The sequence below is a fragment of the Gracilinanus agilis genome, chromosome 4 (genome assembly GCF_016433145.1).
Source record: "Gracilinanus agilis isolate LMUSP501 chromosome 4, AgileGrace, whole genome shotgun sequence".
NCBI lineage: Eukaryota > Metazoa > Chordata > Mammalia > Didelphimorphia > Didelphidae > Gracilinanus > Gracilinanus agilis.
The window spans coordinates 31,867,991-31,885,831 of NC_058133.1; the positions used below are offsets into that span (position 1 = coordinate 31,867,991).

General features: G+C 49.7%; 1 protein-coding gene across 2 annotated transcripts; it reads left to right on the plus strand.

The window, feature by feature from the left end:
* The first annotated feature begins 479 nt into the window (after nucleotides 1–479).
* ATPAF1 (ATP synthase mitochondrial F1 complex assembly factor 1) lies at nucleotides 480–15,502 on the plus strand. 2 transcript variants are annotated; one of them, XM_044672140.1, is made up of 9 exons: nucleotides 480–820; nucleotides 2,534–2,642; nucleotides 3,567–3,617; nucleotides 4,666–4,728; nucleotides 7,418–7,468; nucleotides 8,753–8,800; nucleotides 10,375–10,470; nucleotides 10,765–10,872; nucleotides 14,484–15,502. In XM_044672140.1, the coding sequence occupies exons 1-9, from the start codon at nucleotides 480–482 to the stop codon at nucleotides 14,676–14,678; spliced, it is 1,062 nt and encodes a 353-aa protein (XP_044528075.1). In that variant the 3' UTR covers nucleotides 14,679–15,502. The 2 variants fall into 2 exon arrangements, with proteins under 2 accessions (XP_044528075.1, XP_044528076.1); XM_044672141.1 differs by lacking the exon at nucleotides 480–820 and having other exon boundaries at nucleotides 2,550–2,626.
* Nucleotides 15,503–17,841: the final 2,339 nt, after the last annotated feature.

Sequence of the window (17,841 nt, forward strand, 5' to 3'; positions counted from 1 at the left end):
TAATTAAGACAAAAGTCACCCACCGGCGCCCTCGAGCACTGGTCCTCCCAACAGGACCCGCCCTCCCTCCCCTCTAGGAGACTTGGGGAAGTAGAGCCCAGGTTACCCGGGAAAGGGCAGGGGTCGGGGTAGGATGTGAACCCACGCCTGGTACTGCCCATCTCTAAGGTCCTTTCCTGCTCTGAGACGCTCGTTTTCAAACTACAGACGTGGGGCAAATTGCTGAGAGGCAGATTCAGGATGGGACTGTAGAGTAAACGGAAAGAGGTATTCTAGCAAAGGCTCGGGTGGGTCTGGGCGCCCGCCCTAAGTTCGAATCAGTAACTATCACCCTGAGCCACCCCCTCCACTCCCCAGGCCCGGCGCATCGCCAAAGGTCCCGCCCCTCTCGAGACTGCGCAGAAGAGGCCCCGCCCGCTGGGCAGGAACGTTGCTGCGGCGGAACCTTGGGCGCAAGCAGCGGTACCCTGGGGAGGGGGATGGAAGGGCGCGCGGCGACCGCGGCGGAAGCGGCGGCGGCGGAAGCGACAACGGAGGCGGGTGCAGAGGTGGAAGACGAGGAGAGAGAAACTATGGCGGCGGCCATGGCAGCCATTGCGGCGGGGGGCGCGGGCCCGGCCGTGCTGCAGGTGGCCGGCCTCTACAGGGGTCTGTGCGCCGTACGCAGCCGCGCCCTAGGCCCAGGCCTCGGCCTGGGCCTCGTGGGGCCTGAACAACTGCGGCTCTTCTCCGTACGCCGCAGCTCCGGGAGCGGTGGGGAGGAGCTCGAGACTAACCCTTACTTTGACAAGTACCGAGACAAGATCCAGAAACTGCGCAGGTGCGAAGGGGCAGGGCGGAAGAGAAGCTCTTCCCCATGACGGTGGGAACCAGATTCTGCCATTACGCAGGTGCGATGGGGCGGGGCGGGGGCGGAGAGGCGAACTCCTATTGATCTGCTGGACAAGATCCGGTGACTGCGCAGGTGCATAGGGCAGGAGTTGGGAGGAGGAAGCGGGAAAGCCCCTCCCATAGACTGATAACCTCGTGACTGCGCAGATGCAGGACAGGGAGGCTGGGATAACTGAACTAGGTTCTGCGGCTGCACAATTGTTAGACTTCGGCATGTAGCGTAGAAGTGGGTTCGAATCCCGCTGCCGCCGACTGTCTTCTTCTGTGCAATGGAGATAACAGCAGCTGTGGTCCCTGTTTCACTTGCCGCGGACTGTTTAACGAAGCTCTTTTTATTGCGGCTCAGGCTCCGGCCTTTCCCCGGACCTTCCAGAGGGAAGCTCCTTTGTTCACACCCTAGAGAATCCTTGCACCCAGAATTGGGGGGGGGGGGGAGGAAGGGGGAAGATGCCTGTCAGCTCCCAGGCCTCGATTTCCAGATCTGTAAAGTGGAGCGGAGACACTGCCTGGTCCCTGAGCCCCTTCCAGCTCCAAGTCCCTGATCCTTCTGAATACCCCTCCCCCATCCGCACCCCCCGAAGGACCCCCACCTCCTTCTTAGGCTTGGGTTAGAAACCAGCATCTCTGTAACCTACAGGGCAGGACATATAGTTGGTGCCTAATAAATTCTGATTAGCTGGCTTGGGTTAGGTACCGACACCTCTATAGCTCCAGAATCTGGCATATAGTTGGTGCCTAATAAATGCTGGTGGCCTGGCTTGCATAGGTTGAAAACAGCTTCTCCTTTGTTTGGTTTTTCATGGAGACCACATGTGGTCCCAGTCCGATGTTCCACATGTCCTAGTGTCCCTCAGAGGCCTAGGGGTGCGAATAGTGGCGTGGCCCCTGTTTCCCAATGGTGATGAGCACATTTCCAAGGGCCTCTTCTCCAGCCTGAGCCTAAGGGGTCCCTTTGAGCCAGGTGAGGTTCTAGGGATTTGTTCCCTGTTCCCCTGACCTGGACTGCAGGGCCATTCTAGGGAACAGAAACTCTGCACCAGGCCCTGAAGATGGATACCTGTCCCAGAGCCCTTGGGGATCACATATGTAGTAAGGGGGAAGGGAGGCTCCTCAGAAACCAGATTTTAGCCCAGATCTCCCTGGCTTGAGAGCCAACTCCACACCCCTTAGGAAGGAAGCGGAGAGGGATGTATTAAGGCTACTTAATGCCAAGCCACTTACAAACAACTCATTTGATCTTCACAATAATTCTGTGAGGTTGGTGCTGTGATCACCCCCATTTTACATTTGAAGAAACTTAGTAAGACAGTAAAGTGACTTCCCCAGGGTCACACAGCTTGGAGGTGTCTGGTGCTGGATTTGAACTCAGGACTTTCCTATTCCAGTCCCAGGGCTCTATCCACTGGACCACCTAACCACCTCTTGGACCATGCTGCTTCCTACAAAATTAGTGCCAGGTTATTATGGGCTGGCAATGGGATCCTGTTGGAGGCCCCCATCTCCACTGGACTGTCCATTCTTAGTATCCTCTCTCTGGACATGAAGACTTCCTTTCCTTAGGGAGGGGCCCTGAAGTAATAAAATCTGGGAGACACCCTCCCCTTCCCAGTCCTGAACCTGTACCTTCCTTGCCTTCACACAGGTCTGACCCTGCAGTCTTCAAGTCACGCCTGGAAAAACGGAGCGAACTACAGAAGCAGCCTGTGGGACACTCCAAGCAAGCCGACTTTATCAAGTGTGTGGAACAGAAGGCAAGAGAGCTCTGCTGCAGCCTGACAGCCCAGCCTGGCAGTGTGCTTTGGTGGGGTGGGGGGATGGAGGAGGGGAGGCACTGGCTGGGCTATGTGCCCCTACTCACAGTCCGGGGAGCACTGGAGGGCCCCCAGCAGGGCAGTCACTCAGCCAGGGCACCTCCAAGGAGGGAGGATCACTGACCTCAGGGCACCAGGATGTGGCCTAGACTGAATATTAAAGCCCTCATCACTGGACCCAGGCCTCCATCCTCCCCCAGTGGTGTCACTCTGAGCCAGACTGCCTCCTCAATGGGCTTCTGCTTCCAGCTCTAGGCCTAGAATCTGATAAACTCCTCCTCACCTTGGCACAGAGGAAAAGGATGGAGGAGGCCAGAATCCCCAATGTATTTCCTTGGAGTGAGGTAAAAGCCAGGCCAAGCCCAGGTGCCCTTTGGGCTGTGCCTATCTCTTGGAATCTTCACTTGGCAGAGATCTAGGCTTCTGTGTGGCTCCCTATAGGCTTCTTTGTTCACTGCTCAAGATCCAGCCAAGCTAGATTTCTCTCTGCCTACATCTGTATCCTACCCTGCCCCTTCTCCCATTCCCCCTTCTGGCTGACCTCTTCTGAGAAGCCACCACAGAATTCTGTTGCAGCCTGGCCAGCGCCTCCTGGTAATGCCCAGCCGAGGGCAGACCTAGAGGAAAACCATTGTTCCTGAGGGTGAACGGCCACATAAGCCCTGCCCCTTTTGCTCCAGGCAGGCACTTCTCAGAGGCAGCCACAAATAGGGAAAGTGGCTGAGGTCTAAGGCACTTTTGGAGAAGGGGAGAGAGGGTGGGAATGTGCGCTTGCTTGAAGGTTTGAGGCTGCCCACAGGTGCTTCACCTGACTGTTCCCATTCCCACTTGCAAAGAAGAGACCTATAAACTTATTTCTTTCAGACGGAAGCCCTGGGGAAACAGTCTTTGAAGAGAGGATTCACCAAAGACAAGGTAGGGTCAGGGACCTGAGATCTCAGGGGGCAGCTTCATCCCCAGCCCAGACTACCAACATCCCTGCCTTAGTCAGTCACCGAGACCTGCTGGTCTGTCTGCCCAACACATGGCTTATAAGGACCAGATGTGCTGCTTAGAGCCCCCAAGGCTTCCACAATGATGGAGATGACAGATCATCTCTTTGTAGCACTGAGGGGTTGGATCACGTGGCTGAAAGGTGAAGCTAAAAAGGATAGATGACAACTGAAGTTGAAAGTATTTACTATGGAAATGAAAGACTAAAAGCCTGGCTGTAGTTATGGGATTGTGGGAAAATAGTTTTTCCTTCTGTGCCTTAACTTTCTCATCTATAAAACAGGAGGCTTGGGCTAGATGAAGACTTTCTAACCTGGGTCCATGGATCCATGGACACATCTCAGGACATCTGTGAATAGCTCTGTTTTCATTAACTTCTAAGCAAAATTTAGCATTTGCTTCATTTATAAGAGGGGGCCCACTTTTAATATTCTGAGAAGGGGCCCATTGGCTTTCCCAGACTCCCTCCTACAGGTCTGGGTGTCCATAGATGAGAACACTAGTGGGAGTGTGGGAACACTTAGGCTTGAGGAGACTGGGATTGCTCTTTGTTGGTGTTAATTCTCTCACCTCAGCCCCCCTCCAGGACAGTCTATATCTGAGCCCAAAAAGTGCTGGAAGAGACCCAGTGAAGGGACCAGACCCAACTTGTGGGGCTGCTAAGAGCAGGCTCCTTCCTCTCGCCCTCCTGGTCACCCCAGGCCATCTTCAAGAGGATGAGCTATGGGGACTTCAGAGAAACACAGACTTGAATGCAAAAACTTGGGCTTCCCTCAGAATCTGCAGAATTCAAAGCATCTCTTCCCTTACAAAAATGTTGATAGCTTTTTGAGGCAGGGGGCAAGTTAAGGAAGTGAACATGGATCTGTCAGGACCTCGCTCCCTCTGCAGAGCCTGGAACACTTCTGCCTCCTGCAGACTGGAGCTCCAGTGGAACATTTCTTTTGACCTCCTTCCTCCCCCATTTCAGACTCTCAGCTCCATTTTCAACATCGAGATGGTGAAGGATAAGACTGCAGCAGAGATCCAGCAGGTATTTCCATCTCCTTCCTTGGGGTGAACAGCACCAGCTGTGGAAGTGAGTGTTTTGGACCCATTCAGAAGGCCGGGAAGGGAAGGATCCACTGACTATGGGCACTCCATAGTTGGCTCCCAGGCCTGTCAGCTTGGCTTGGGTGATCTAGTCTTGTTTGGTCCCATATGTGGCCTCCTTTCTCTCCCTGCTGACCCCTTCAGGAAGACAGGCTCTCACCTTCTCAGTACTGACTGGCAGGAAGCCAGCCCTACTCACCTTTCTTGTCCCCACTTCCATCCTGCCCTGTGCCTGCTCCAAAACTCCAGGGGCTCCCTCTGGACTTCTCATCTTGCAGTGGAATGGAAGTGACTCTCAGAAACCTTAAAGTACTATAGAATTAGGTGGAGAGCTCTGGGTCCAAACTTCAGCTGCCACTGGGCCAAGCACCTCACCTCCATCTGCCTCACTAGCACCTTCCTCTCAGGACTATTGTGAGGATCAATTGGTAATGTTTGTAAGTCATTCTGTGAACTTTACCATGTGGTATAATACAAGCTATTAATAGTTATAACAACAGGGGGCAACCAGGCCTGAAGATTGGAGGTCCTGGGTTCAAATCTGGCCTTAGGCACTTCCTCACCATGAGACCCTAAACAAGTCACTCACCTCCCATTGCCTAGCCCTCACACTCTTCTGTCTTGGAACCAATACACGGTATTTATTCTAAGATTGAAGGTAAAGGTTTAAAATAATAATAATAATGAAGTCCAAACACCTGATCCTGGCATTCAGAGCGTAGCCCCTACATCTTCAGCCTCATCTCCCACTGCTGCCCATCCATACTCTGCCTCAGTTACACTGGGCTTCTTGCCCCTAAACATGCTTTACACCAACAAGGTCCAACTCAGGTAGAAACTGGGACCCCTGAACCATACCCAAGGATCCCTTAGAAAACCACATGTTAACATTATCTCTGTCTTATTCCATTTTTATTTATTTTGTTAAATGTTTACCAATTCCATTTTAACCTATTTTGGGCCACACTTAGAAGTGTTGTGGGCTGCAGTAGAGCTGGACTGTGGGTTTGACACCTCTACAAAATCTCCCACCTCTGAGCTTTGTACATGCTATAGCGAGGGCTGGACAGTTGACAACTAAGTGACTTTTCTAGGTTCTCACAGCTAAGAAGTTTCTAAAGCGAGATTTGAATGCAGGTCCTCCCAACTTCAGGCCCAGTTCTCTATCTACTGAACCACCTGGCTGCCCCGTCTTGTGTCTCTTCTTCCCTGAAATCCTCCCTGATTCTCCATATGAAACAGATTGCTCCTTCTTCCCTGGACTCTCCCAGCACTCTGAACACCCCTCAGGGCACACAGCAAAACCCTACCTTATACCAGAATTCTTTATGCACATTTCTGGTCTTCCCTATAAGATTGTAAACCCCTTTGGGACAAGGACTTGCTTGTCTTTGGCTCCCCACAATGCCCATCATTAATCAGCCCTTCAGGATTGTTAGATGGAGGGACACAAGGTGGTGCCCCTGCTGGGGCTCCTGGCTGCTTGTCTTGGAAGATGTGCCTCAAAGCTTGGATAATGCTGACAATGAGTGAGAATTGCTGGAAAGCAGCTCTTAGTAGATGACTTTCCTTCACAGCCTTCCAGCAAAGTGGAGCACACAAAGTGTCTGGCCTTCATTTGTTTATGATCTCAGACAGAAAGAGGTTCGAGATCCTCAGGGGCAGGGGCTGGTTGGCAACTGAAGGGATCAGAAAAGGCCTCCCCTGAACTGGACTCTGAAGGAAACTCAGAATTCCAAGAAGTGGAGGGAAGGCAGGGAGACAGTAAGGAGGAAGGGCAGTGTGGCTGAACCAAAGCTGCACGAACAAGAGCAAGGCATCATAAAGATGGGAAATGGTGTCAGGGCTAGCTGTGAAGGGCTCAGAATGCTAAGGGAGGAGTTTCTGTCCCATTCTAGGCATTAGTCCCTGGTGTTTACTGAGGAATAAAGTGACTCCATTCCTGGCAGGTCATGGACAAGGAGCCACAACCACTTCAGTTAGTATTTTCTGTCCCATTTCACAGATAAAGAAACAGTCCCCAAGAGGCTGACAGTGACTTTCTCAGGGTCACATAGCTGGCATCATAGGTGGAATTCAAACCCAAGTCCAGCATTCTTCCCCCTATAGTGTACTTTTCTTTCCACCCTAGCTTTGTACAGCTCACATCATAGAGGTGCAATCCTATTCTCCCCCAAAACTTTGGGGCATCTTTGGTACCCGATTTGAGACAGGATCCTGCTCTGGGAGACCCTGCAATATTTTCCAGGGTGCCATTGATGCTTTTCTTGGGAGTGGGGTTCCGAAGAAGATGGCATTGCCAGATCTGAGTGCCTTGGAGGATGAAGGTGCGAATGGTGGGTTTCAGGGCACTCCCCCTTGAAGTGAGACTCAACCTGGGATGTTCCACCCAAGTGGGCATCCTATGGGCTTGTTGGAGAACAGCTTGCCATCCCTTCTTCACTAAGGGTCAGTGGTACTCGTCACAGGAATATAATTGTGGATGTTTTCTTCTGTGTCCAATGACAAAATTCTGAGTCAGGAAAATTAACCATCTGATTTGGCTCAGATTCTTGGGGGCTTCTATTTGGAAAAGATTACACTCAGGTCTGTGATCTCACACTGGCCTGTCTTTCTCATTTCTCATGCAGATTTGGCAGCAGTATTTTGCAACAAAAGATACCGTCTATGCTGTTATCCCTGTAAGTTGTTTGGGAGGGAAAGATGAAGATGGTGTTAGCAGTGTGATTGCCAGGCCTGAACACTAAGTGGGAGCCTGCTTTCCTGCTTCTGAGCCACATCCCTCTGGAGAACTTGGATTTAAGGCATTTCCTGCTTCTGCTGAGCACGACAAATGAGAGGCTGCTTTTGCCTCTCTCCCTCTCCCTCTCCTTCCCTCCCTCCCTCCTTCTCCTCCTCTTCCTACCCCCCCCCCCCACATTTGTGTGTTTTGTCCTTTCTCTGGCACAGAGACATCTCTATGTCAAGTCCATGATAGTAGACCAAGGCTTTCAAGACATTTCCAAATTATTTTATTTCTCCTTGATTTGGTCTTTGAAAAAGGCCCTCAGAACTAATGGAGCTGGGAAGCCAAGTCCTAGGATCATAGGCTCTTAGGCTAAAGGGGGCTACCCTCTTCATTTAACAGAAGAGCAAACTAAGGCTGTATCTTAGGACTCTCATTCAGCCACACAGAGGCCTTGAAGAGGCCAGCAGCCCCAAAGGGACCCAGCTGCATCAAGTGATTTTTCAGAAGGGCTTGGACAGAGAGCTGACAGGAACAGATGGAATTCTGGATGGCCAATTAGGATCCAGAACTCTCCTGCTGGGCTAGGACATTGAGATGAACCCCACATGACAGCAGTTTGTCTGGAAATGATCTGGGCCTCTTAGGGGACTATTCATGAAGAAAGCATCCCCAGTGTGGCATGACCACAAAGCTCACGTAGCTTGGGCTGCCAGAGAGCCTCTTCTTCAGACCGATGTAGGGGATGGTCCTGCTGTCCTTTGCCCTGGCCATACCTCCTCCCGGGTGTTGTCTTCAGGTCTAGCATGTTTTAAAAGAGTCTGGAGAGAGTCCAGAGGAGAGGAGCCAGGGTATAAAAGTCCATGAATTTATTCCCTCTGCAGAAACCAAGAGTGTCAGGGTTGTGAAGACCCAGAGAGAACATGGGTGCCATCTCTGGTATTTGAAGGGTGATCACCCAGCCTCGGGGGGGCAGAATGAGAAGATCTGAGGGGAGAGCAGAGGTTTGGGTTTCATATATTGCCCTACTATTTGCTGAGGCCTAGTGTCTAGTTGGTAGAGTCCCCAGCTGAGCCCCAGGTGCCTGGTGTGCCTTGCTTCTCTTCTCTGTCTACCTGGTGTTGGTGCTTGGGAGCTCATTCTTAGATACTGTGTGAGTTGTAGGTGGTGACTTTAAGGGAGAAAAGCATGGTTTTTCCTTAGTTTATGAGTCCACTTTTTACTTATTTCTAACCCACAGGCAGAGACATTCGACTTGATCTGGAGCCGGGCCCAGAAGTGTCCGTCTGTAAGTTCCTTTGCCCACCAGGGAGGGGGCGCTGTAGGCTCAACTATGCCAAGAGGGCCTTGACTACCTATGCCACCATTGAGCTCTCCATCCATTGAATGTTGGCAGGGATGTCCCAGCATTAGATGGACTTCTCAGGAACAAGGAATGGGTGATTGACCCAGGCATTTGCCCTGAGACGCCTCCACCCCAATATTTTCATTTTGGTGAAACCTTCAGGAGTAGAGAAGCCTTTCCCTGAAGGCTCTCCGCCAATAATTGGAGAAGCAGCACAATGGAAAGGATCAAAAGGCAGCTTGGAATCCAGGAATCCTGGGTACAAGTTCTGCCCCTGGGAGCAGTCAGTAAGCATTAAGCACCTCCTATGTGCTAGGCACAGTGCTAAATCCTAGAGATAACTGAAAGGCCAAACACAATCCTGGCCTCAGTGAGCTCCCATTCTAATGGATGAGACAGCATACAAACTGATTTGCTGGATACACATCAGCTTTAAATAAACTGTCGATTATCTGCAGAAGGAAGGCACTGGCATTAAGAGGAATTAAGAGGGAATGGCTTCCAGGAGGAGGTGGGATTTTAGCTGGGACTCAAAGGGAAGCCAGGAGGCAGAGGGGAGGGAGGAGAGCCTTCCAGGAAATGCTGAGAGTTGGGAGGTAGAGTGTCCTACTTGAGCAAGCTTAGAGAGGCCAACAGCATGTGGAATCCCAGAGCACAAGCAGAACAGGTCATGCAGGGCTTCCAATGCCAGACAGTTTTGTAATTGATACTGGAAGTGATAGGGAGCCACTGCAGTCTATTGAACAGGAGGGGAACCTGCTCAGACCTTGCTAAAGGAAGACAAGTTTGCCTGCTAATTAGGAGAATTGGGAGAATCGGGGTGGGCAGACCCAGCAGCAATACTTCAGGGACAAAGGGATGAGGGACTGCACCAGGGCAGGAACAGTGTCAAAGGAGAGGAGAGTCATTTGGAAAAGCAGCTTGAGGACTCCTAAGTAGAGACCAGGGAGACAACAAAGAGGGTATTGTCTTCTGCAATAATGGGGAAACTGAGAAGAGGGAGAAATAATGATTTGTTTTGGCCATGTTGAGTCTAAGGTGTCTGCTGGATCATCTGGTTTGAGATGTCCAGTAGGAGGTCAGTAGAGAGGTCGAGGCCAAAGGTAGGCTTGAGAACCTTCAGCAGAGATGGTAATTAGATTCATGGGAGCTGATGAAGTCACCAGGTGAAGAGAAGAGTCCCAGAATAGAGGACCGCCTGTGGGTAAGGGCATGATCTGGAGGAGACAGAGAAAGAGCCCCACATCCTGGCTCAGTGCTCTAGGGAAACAGAAGAGGCTGAACTGCTTTTGTGAAAGGAGTTTCCTCATCTGGGAATAATAATAATAATAAACTAGCATTTCCATAGCATTTGAAAACCCTCAAGTCCAGCCCCATCCCTGAAGCCCATGTTTTCATGTCAGTTCTTATTGGTAGTTTGGGGGGTATTTTTGTGCCTTCGTGGCCCCTACCACCCTCAAAGCACATCGGAGTGTTTGCTGGATGACTCACCTGTCATATGTGTTTGCTTCCTGCAGTTCCTCTGTGCACTCCCGAGGAGAGAAGGCTACGAGTTCTTTGTGGGACAGTGGTCAGCTTCCGAACTCCACTTCACCGCCCTCATAAACATCCAGGTAGGCAAGCGACATTGCGGGGTGGGCTTCACTCCTGGTTGGGGTCAGAGGCCGATGTGTCTTCTTCCATCTTAGAACAGGCTTTTTCCAGAAATTGGAAGTAAGGTTCAGGGGTTAGAACTAGCTCCAGGGGCCTCAGCTTTGATGTTAAAGAGGAAGTTACCTGCTGCCATGGAAGCTGGCCACTTGGCCCCACTAGCAGAGGCTCTCACGTTCTTCTCTGTCCTGCTCACTCCCAGGAGTCAGCAACTCCAGGATCCTCAGGGTGACCCTGGCTTGTACTGCTCTTTGCAGACTCGAGGAGAAGCAGCAGCAAGCCAGCTCATTTTATACCATTTCTCAGAGCTCAAAAAGGACAAGGGCATCGTGCTCATGACAGCAGAGATGGACTCCACTTTTCTGGTAAGATACTGCTATGCCAGTCAGCTGACACTTATTAAGTACCAGGCCCTGTACCAAATCTTTGGGTACAAAGAAAAGAGAGAGATAGTCCCTGCCTTCTAGGAACTCCCAGTCTAATAGAAACAACCAGTCAAAACAAGACATAGACAGGAATAAATTAGAGAGAATCCCAGAGGGAAGGTCACTGGCATCAAATGGGACCAGAAAAGAGTTCCTCTAGAAGATGGGATTCTAGCTGGGTCTTGAAGAAAGCTAAGGAAGCTAGGAGGTAGAGATGAGGAGGGAGAGCAGTCCAGACTTGGCTACCCTTCTCTCAGTGGTGATTGAGCTCCCACAAAATTAATGGAAAACCAAGCCTCGTGGAGGTGGAGCCCAGATGGCAAGTAACAGGAAGGAGTACAAGTTCACCCCCAAAACTCTTCCAAACAAGTAGACTGAGTCTCGATGAGGAAATCCAGGAAAAAGTCACAGTGAATCCTTTCTGTAGCCCAGGCGGACAGAGGGAAATCACCACAGAGACCTCTCCAGTGCCCAGGAGAAGCTTTGCACCAGTGGGGGGGGGGGGAGACAATGCCAGTTGGCAGCCTGGTCACCCATTACCTAGCTATGGGGTTCTGATCCAAGGCAGACCAAAGGGAAATGAGAAGCAGACAGGTATGTGGCAGCATGTGGAGAGAGGAGGCTGGTGAGAGGTGAGGGATGACACTGAAGACACTCGGAAGCAGAGTAGGACTTTGGTTCCAGTTTCTAGCCCAGCTCCAGAAGAATCTTCAGGGTAGGAATCACATACCAAGGAGAGCTTGCAGTAACACTTGCTCTGACCCAAAACCACATCAAGAACTGGCAGAGCTCAGAGCAGGGGGCAGAAACTAGATGCTGCCCTGGATCAGACCACTTTGGGAGCCCTGAAAGATTGCAGGGCCCAACAAGAGATCCTGAAATAACAACCCTCAGTATTCCAAGAAAGCAGCAGTAGGACCAGGCCACACTTTTCCTCCCAAAACATGCTAGGGCCCAGCCCTAACCTCAAGTCCCAAGTCAGAAAGTTGGCTGAAAGAATGAACAAACATAAAAAGAACCCTACCATAAGGAGCTATAATGGTTGCAGGGGTCCTGATACACCAAACCAGAAGGAGAATGATTCCACACCATCTATAAGCAACACTTTAGAGAAAAACACAGCTTAGGCACAGTCTCATCTCAAAAACCTGGAGAAGATAAGATAAGAGTTTTTAAGAGTTAGGAAAAAAAATTTTAAATAAAAGAAATGAGTGCTATAGAAGAAACTGGAAAGAATTAATAGCTTGACCCAAGAGGCACAAAACCTGCCCAAGAATTATGCCCAGAGGGCTATAAAAGAATGCAAACTTTTTGATCTAGTAATACCACTACTGGGTCTGTATCTCAAAGAGATAAAAAAAAAAAATGGGATTGGACCTATTTGTACAAAAATATTTATAGCTGCTCTTTCTTTGGTGGTAAAATATTGAAAACTAAAGGGATGCCCCTCATTTGGAGATTGACTGAACAAATTGTGGTATATGATGGTGATGGAATACTATTGTGCTATAAGGAATGATGAATGGGATGATTTCAGAAAGAGCTGGAAAGACCTGCATGAACTGATGCAGAACCAGGAGAACATTGTATACATTAACTGCAGTATTGTGGAATAATCAAAGTTAACTTTGCTACTAACAGCAACATAATGATCCAGGACAATTCTGAGGACTTAAGAAAAAGAATGCAATTCACCTCCAGAGAAACTGTTGAGGTAGAAATACAGATGAAAATATATGATTTATCAATTGTTTATTTGGCCATATGTTTGGGGGTTTTGATTTTATAAGATTATTCACTTACAAAAAAATAATAATATGGAAACATGTTTTGCATAATAATACATGTGTAACTCAGATAGAATTTCTTGTCAGCTCCAGGAGGGGGGAGAGAAGAAGGGAGGGAGACAATATCGACTTTGGAAAACTTATGTGGAAATTCGTTATTAAAAAAAACAAAACTTGCCCAAGCCGCAGATTCCCCAAAAGTCAGCCAGGACCAAAGAGAAGCCAGTGACCATGAAACAACAAGAAAGCAAAGCATCTGGGCTCATGGCCAAGAGTAACCGAGTCTGATCCTGCAGGGAAATGTGGACACGGACCTGGGCCCCTACAAGGGACCTTTCAGAACAGAGATGGGAATCCTCCAGGGAAGCCGATAGCAGGTCTCTGTGGAGCAGCAGAACCTCCCAGGCTGTGGTTCTTTGGGACTTTGCTTGCTAATAGCAAAGTCTGGTGTTGTTCTCTTCTGGATTTGATCTAGTGCAGATTCTGGGTCTGCTCAGAGACATTTGGTGGGGGGAGTTACTCTAATTCTTGCTACTACTTGGCCCTCAGGGCTCCATTCTCCCCTCTATGACAAGGGCTATGAGAGCTATCACAGTGAGGGAGTTTGGCCATCTGACCTTCTGTGTCCTGCTCCTGGTTCTGCCCTCTGGGGCCAAACAGAACAAGCCTGCTCTCCTTGTCTAGATGTCAACCCTTGAAACTGCTTGAAGGCTGCTCCCAGGATGCCTTAATCTTCTCTTCTCCAACATGTTTCTTCCCACATCCTCATAAGGCATAATCTCAAGGCCTTCAGCCCCTTGGCCACCCTCCTCTGGACTCTTCATTTTCTAGGAGATGCAAGAAACAGATAAAACAAAGCCTGGTGGGGAGGCTGCACACTAGGAATCCTAAAATGAATCCCTCCAGTATCAGTATATACAGCAGAGCCAATGAATACTGAGAAAGCAACAAGCCTGGAAGTCTGGGATTTGAAGGCAGAGCCAGCCTAATGCATAACAGAGCAGGTGGTCAGGCATGTGGAGTGGCACAGTGGAGCCAGCCATTTGTCCACAGTTACGCAGGAAGCTAGGAGAGATGAGTCTTGAATCCAGGTCCTCCCAGCTCTAGGCCCATCACTTGTTCCAGTGCCCTATCCATTGCCTGCCTTCCTGAGAGACGTGCATTTTAAAAACAAAAACATCCGGGAGAGGCTGAGGCCCAGCACAGATGAGCCAGTCTTTAACGTTGGGAACATTAGGCCCTGTGGGGCAGGGGAGGAGGGAATAGAGACTTCCCAGAAGTGACCTCCATACAAGTCTTTGTTTTACAAACTGTTTCATGCATCTCCTAAAAGATGGCGTGATCCTGGGGCAGCCAGGATTGGAGATTGAGAGAGTTGGGCCTGGCAGTGGGAGGTTCTGGGTTCAAATATGGCCTCAGATGCTTCCCAGCTGTATGACCCTGGGCAAGTCACTTAACCCCCATTGCCTAGCCCTTACTGCTCTTCTGTCTTAGAATTGAATCTAGCACAGGAGGTAAAAGTTGTTTGGTTTTTTTTAAATGGCACCTCCCTATGAAGTCCCCAGCTGTGTTACATCCTTCTTGAGTCTTTCCAAGGACAGGACGTTCTTGAGGGAGTCCATTCCCAAAGACTAGGGAAGCCAGCCCTCATTCTGAGGGCCTCGCATGGGCTTTTGAGGGCAAGTCCATCCATTGAGGGTCCTTCTAAAGAGGGCAATCTTTGGCCAGAAGAAGAGGCCTTAACTATATACTTTTCCCTTTCAGAAAGTCCCCGAGGCTCAGTGCATCGCCAACCAGGTACAGCTCTTTTATGCCACTGACCGCAAGGAGACCTTTGGCCTGGTAGAGACATTTAACCTCAGACCCAACGAGTTCAAATACATGTCCGTCATTGCAGAACTGGAGCAGAGTGGGATTGGCGCTGACCTGAAGCTCCCACAAAAACCGGACACAGCCTAGAGCTGAGGCCATTGTACTGATGCTGTCGGCCAGTCCTAGGAAGGGGTCCAAGGAAATCAGGCATCGTACACACACACGTACACTCATGAACTCACACACACATCCTCTCGTGTGCCCCCCAGTGTGTTTATTGTGGGGAGGGGGATCCCAGAGTTGGCACCCTGATTCTTGGCCTTTAGATCTCAAAGAGTGACGTCTTCTCAGAATTCTCTTCCAGCCTACTCTGGCGCTTTGGGGGTTGTGAGTGGAAGCCAGCTCAGTAACACTCAATAGGAAGATGGCTTAACATCATTATTATATTGCAATTTTAAAATGTGACAGTGTGGTTGCATGCCAGTGGTTTTGACATCACATCCCCAAAGTGATGGAATGGCCCTTCATGTGAAGTTGAGGCAAGATCACACTGGCCTGCCCACTGGGGCCACGGATGTGGCTTTCACACCTTTGACACCTTCTAGCAAGGCGGGCATCTTCCAAGGGTCTGTCCTTCCTCCAGAAGCCTCCAGGTGGTTGAGTTGGAAATGAGCAGGTTTGGCCCAAGTGCCCCTCTCGTGACCTCCAGGGCTGGCACTTGGTGGAGACAGCAAGCAGCATCCCCCTCATGGAGTGTGCTCATTGTTCTCACCCACCCTTTGGAGACACTGTCCAGGCTCTGCATGCTCAGAGGGGTGAATCAGTGCAGTCTCAATACATATGTGCATAGATAGAAAAATGGGCTACCATCTTGAATCTCAGGATGATGTTCCCCAAACATTGGTGTTAGCATACAAACAACAGGGGCATGACTCCCTGGTCAAGCAATAAAGTCTCTTCTGACTCTCCAACCTTGTTATCTCCATGGGTGAAGTCTGAGCTAGGACTGTATTGGTGCCAACTGTTGGTTAGAATCAACACTTCTTAGTACTCAAAAAAGGAATCCAGTGAATTGTCTTTGAAAGGCTGGAGATGTAGCCTTGCTCCATCAAGCCCCATTCATGCCCCTTGAGCCCTCAGCACCCCATTGATCAATGTACAGGCTGCTGGTTTTCTCTGCATGATGTAACTGCATAGTGAACTCCCCATCCCACTCAGAGCCCTTGGCATCCGTCCCCCACAACCTGTGCTGCCCACCCCACACAAACACAACCCTGCATTCTGCCGCCTTTCCCACCTTTAATTCATACATGGCTGCAGAGGAGTTTCTTTAAGATTCCTGCATTCCCTGTAGGTGTGTGTTTCTCAGAATGGTTGGGCCTGTTTATCCATGATTTGGAAAAAAGGGTGCAGAGGACATCTGTCCAGTGTTCAGATAGCACACAGATGACTGGGCTGGCTAATTCAGCGAACACTTTTCAAAATACCTGCTCTGTGCATGGCACTGAGAGCACACAGACATGGCAGCCCCTGCCCTCTGGGAGCTGATGTTCTATGAGCCGTTGGACCACAGGACCCAAAAAGACCTCAGCAAATGGAAACAATGGAACATGAAATGGAATCGGTGTAAGTGGTAAAATCTAAAACAAACAAAAATGACTTGAGTAGAGGAGGGAGAGGAAGGTAGACAGCAATTGGAGGCAGAAGGAGACCTGCTGAACCACAAGCTCCCTGCTAATCTTTCAGCCATGAGTCAGCCAAAGCTGACCTGGACTTCCTGGTCAGAGATAGTGTCCACCATACAGGAGGAGAAAGAGCTCTGCTTTGTCTTGGTCATACTATCCAGATGGTTATTCAGTTTAGAGTGCCACCTTTTAGGGAAGACAACAGTCTGGAGGGCAGTCGGGATAGTAAGGGGACAAGAAACCTCATGTGAGGATCAGAGGAACTGGGGACATTTGACTTGGGGAGAAGACTAGGGGAACACAAGGGATTAGACCTGAGGTTGGCCAGAAGGGTCAGAGCTAGGAATGGTGGGAAGGTGTGATAATGACATTCCTGATACCTTCCCCATTTCCTACCCCCAGGATTCCCTTTAAAAATGTCCTATGGCACAAAACACATTCTATCCAGTTATTTATGCCCAATTCTTGTATTAAATAGTGGGTTAATAGCTTTAAAGTTTGCTATGTGTTTTATAAATACCTCATTTGATCCTCAGGACTTTGGAGGTAGGGGCTGTTGTTAACCCCATTTCAAAGCTCAGAAAACAGGCAAATGGGTTCAGTGACAAATTCCTTGGATCACAGATAGTTAAGTGGCTGAGTCTGAACTTGGAACTCAGGACTTAGATGCCTATTTGAAGTAGATACGCAATCTACTTCACAAGGACTGGGGCCCAGCTTATGTCTCTTCATTGTGAGGAAAGGTTTCCTAACCCCTGGGAGTGGTTTCATGTGGAAAACCAATAAGAGAGTAGATAAAAATCTGAGACTCCTCTTTTGACCCCTTTTGTGATCCTTGTGATTTCTTGTTGAAAAGTATTGTGGCCTTATTGAAAAGCTTTAAGTTCCTATCAAGCCTGAATTTAAAGGGTTAACACTGTTAAAACAGCAAGGAATGCTGCTAGCAGCCTGTTATAGCCAAGGCCAAGATACTCCCCAACTTGGCTTTCTGATAAGAACCTAGTCAGTTTCAGGGAGGACAGACTGAAGCTTTAGGACAGAACCCCACACTGGGGGTTTTGAAGCAAAGGCTAAGTGGTGACTGCTATTAACAGCACCATAAAACATTCTTCTTGGGCTCTGGTGAGGCCTGATGCCTCTGAAGCTCTTCCCAGCCCTGTGATATCAGTCCTGCAGCCAGTGGCTGCTCCATTGTGGGCAGGGACTTGCCCTCTGCCATGCTCAGACCATCTCCAGACGCAGACGGGGAGGGCAGCTGAGAGGACTGGGCAGCAGGCCAGTAGAACATCAGATAAAGGAACTAAAGGGTTTAGCTTGGAGATGAGGGAAATGGCTAGACTATGTTAGCTCACGCCATCCTCACGACAACCCTTTGAGGAAGAGGCCGTTATCCTTACTTTAGAGCTGAGGAAAGATCGCCAAAGTCAGGGAGCTGCCTGATAAGGCATGGGAGGATGTGCTAATGAACTGAATATATCTCGGCAGCCTTGTAGAAACTAGGCCCTGGGAACCTTCCACTTCTGGGCTAGAGGTCCAGAAATAGGACACAAGATGCAGCCTCTGCCCTTAAGAGGCTAGTAGAGCATCCATGGCACAGGCACCAATAACTGGACGAAATGTGCTTT

Excerpts from the sequence above, each read along its gene's own strand:
- ATPAF1 (XM_044672140.1), top strand. The coding sequence starts at position 480 with ATGGAAGGGCGCGCGGCGACCGCGGCGGAAGCGGCGGCGGCGGAAGCG. Across the intron at positions 821-2,533 it reads AAGATCCAGAAACTGCGCAG|GTCTGACCCTGCAGTCTTCA; the intron begins GTGCGAAGGGGC and ends GCCTTCACACAG. Across the intron at positions 2,643-3,566 it reads TCAAGTGTGTGGAACAGAAG|ACGGAAGCCCTGGGGAAACA; the intron begins GCAAGAGAGCTC and ends TATTTCTTTCAG.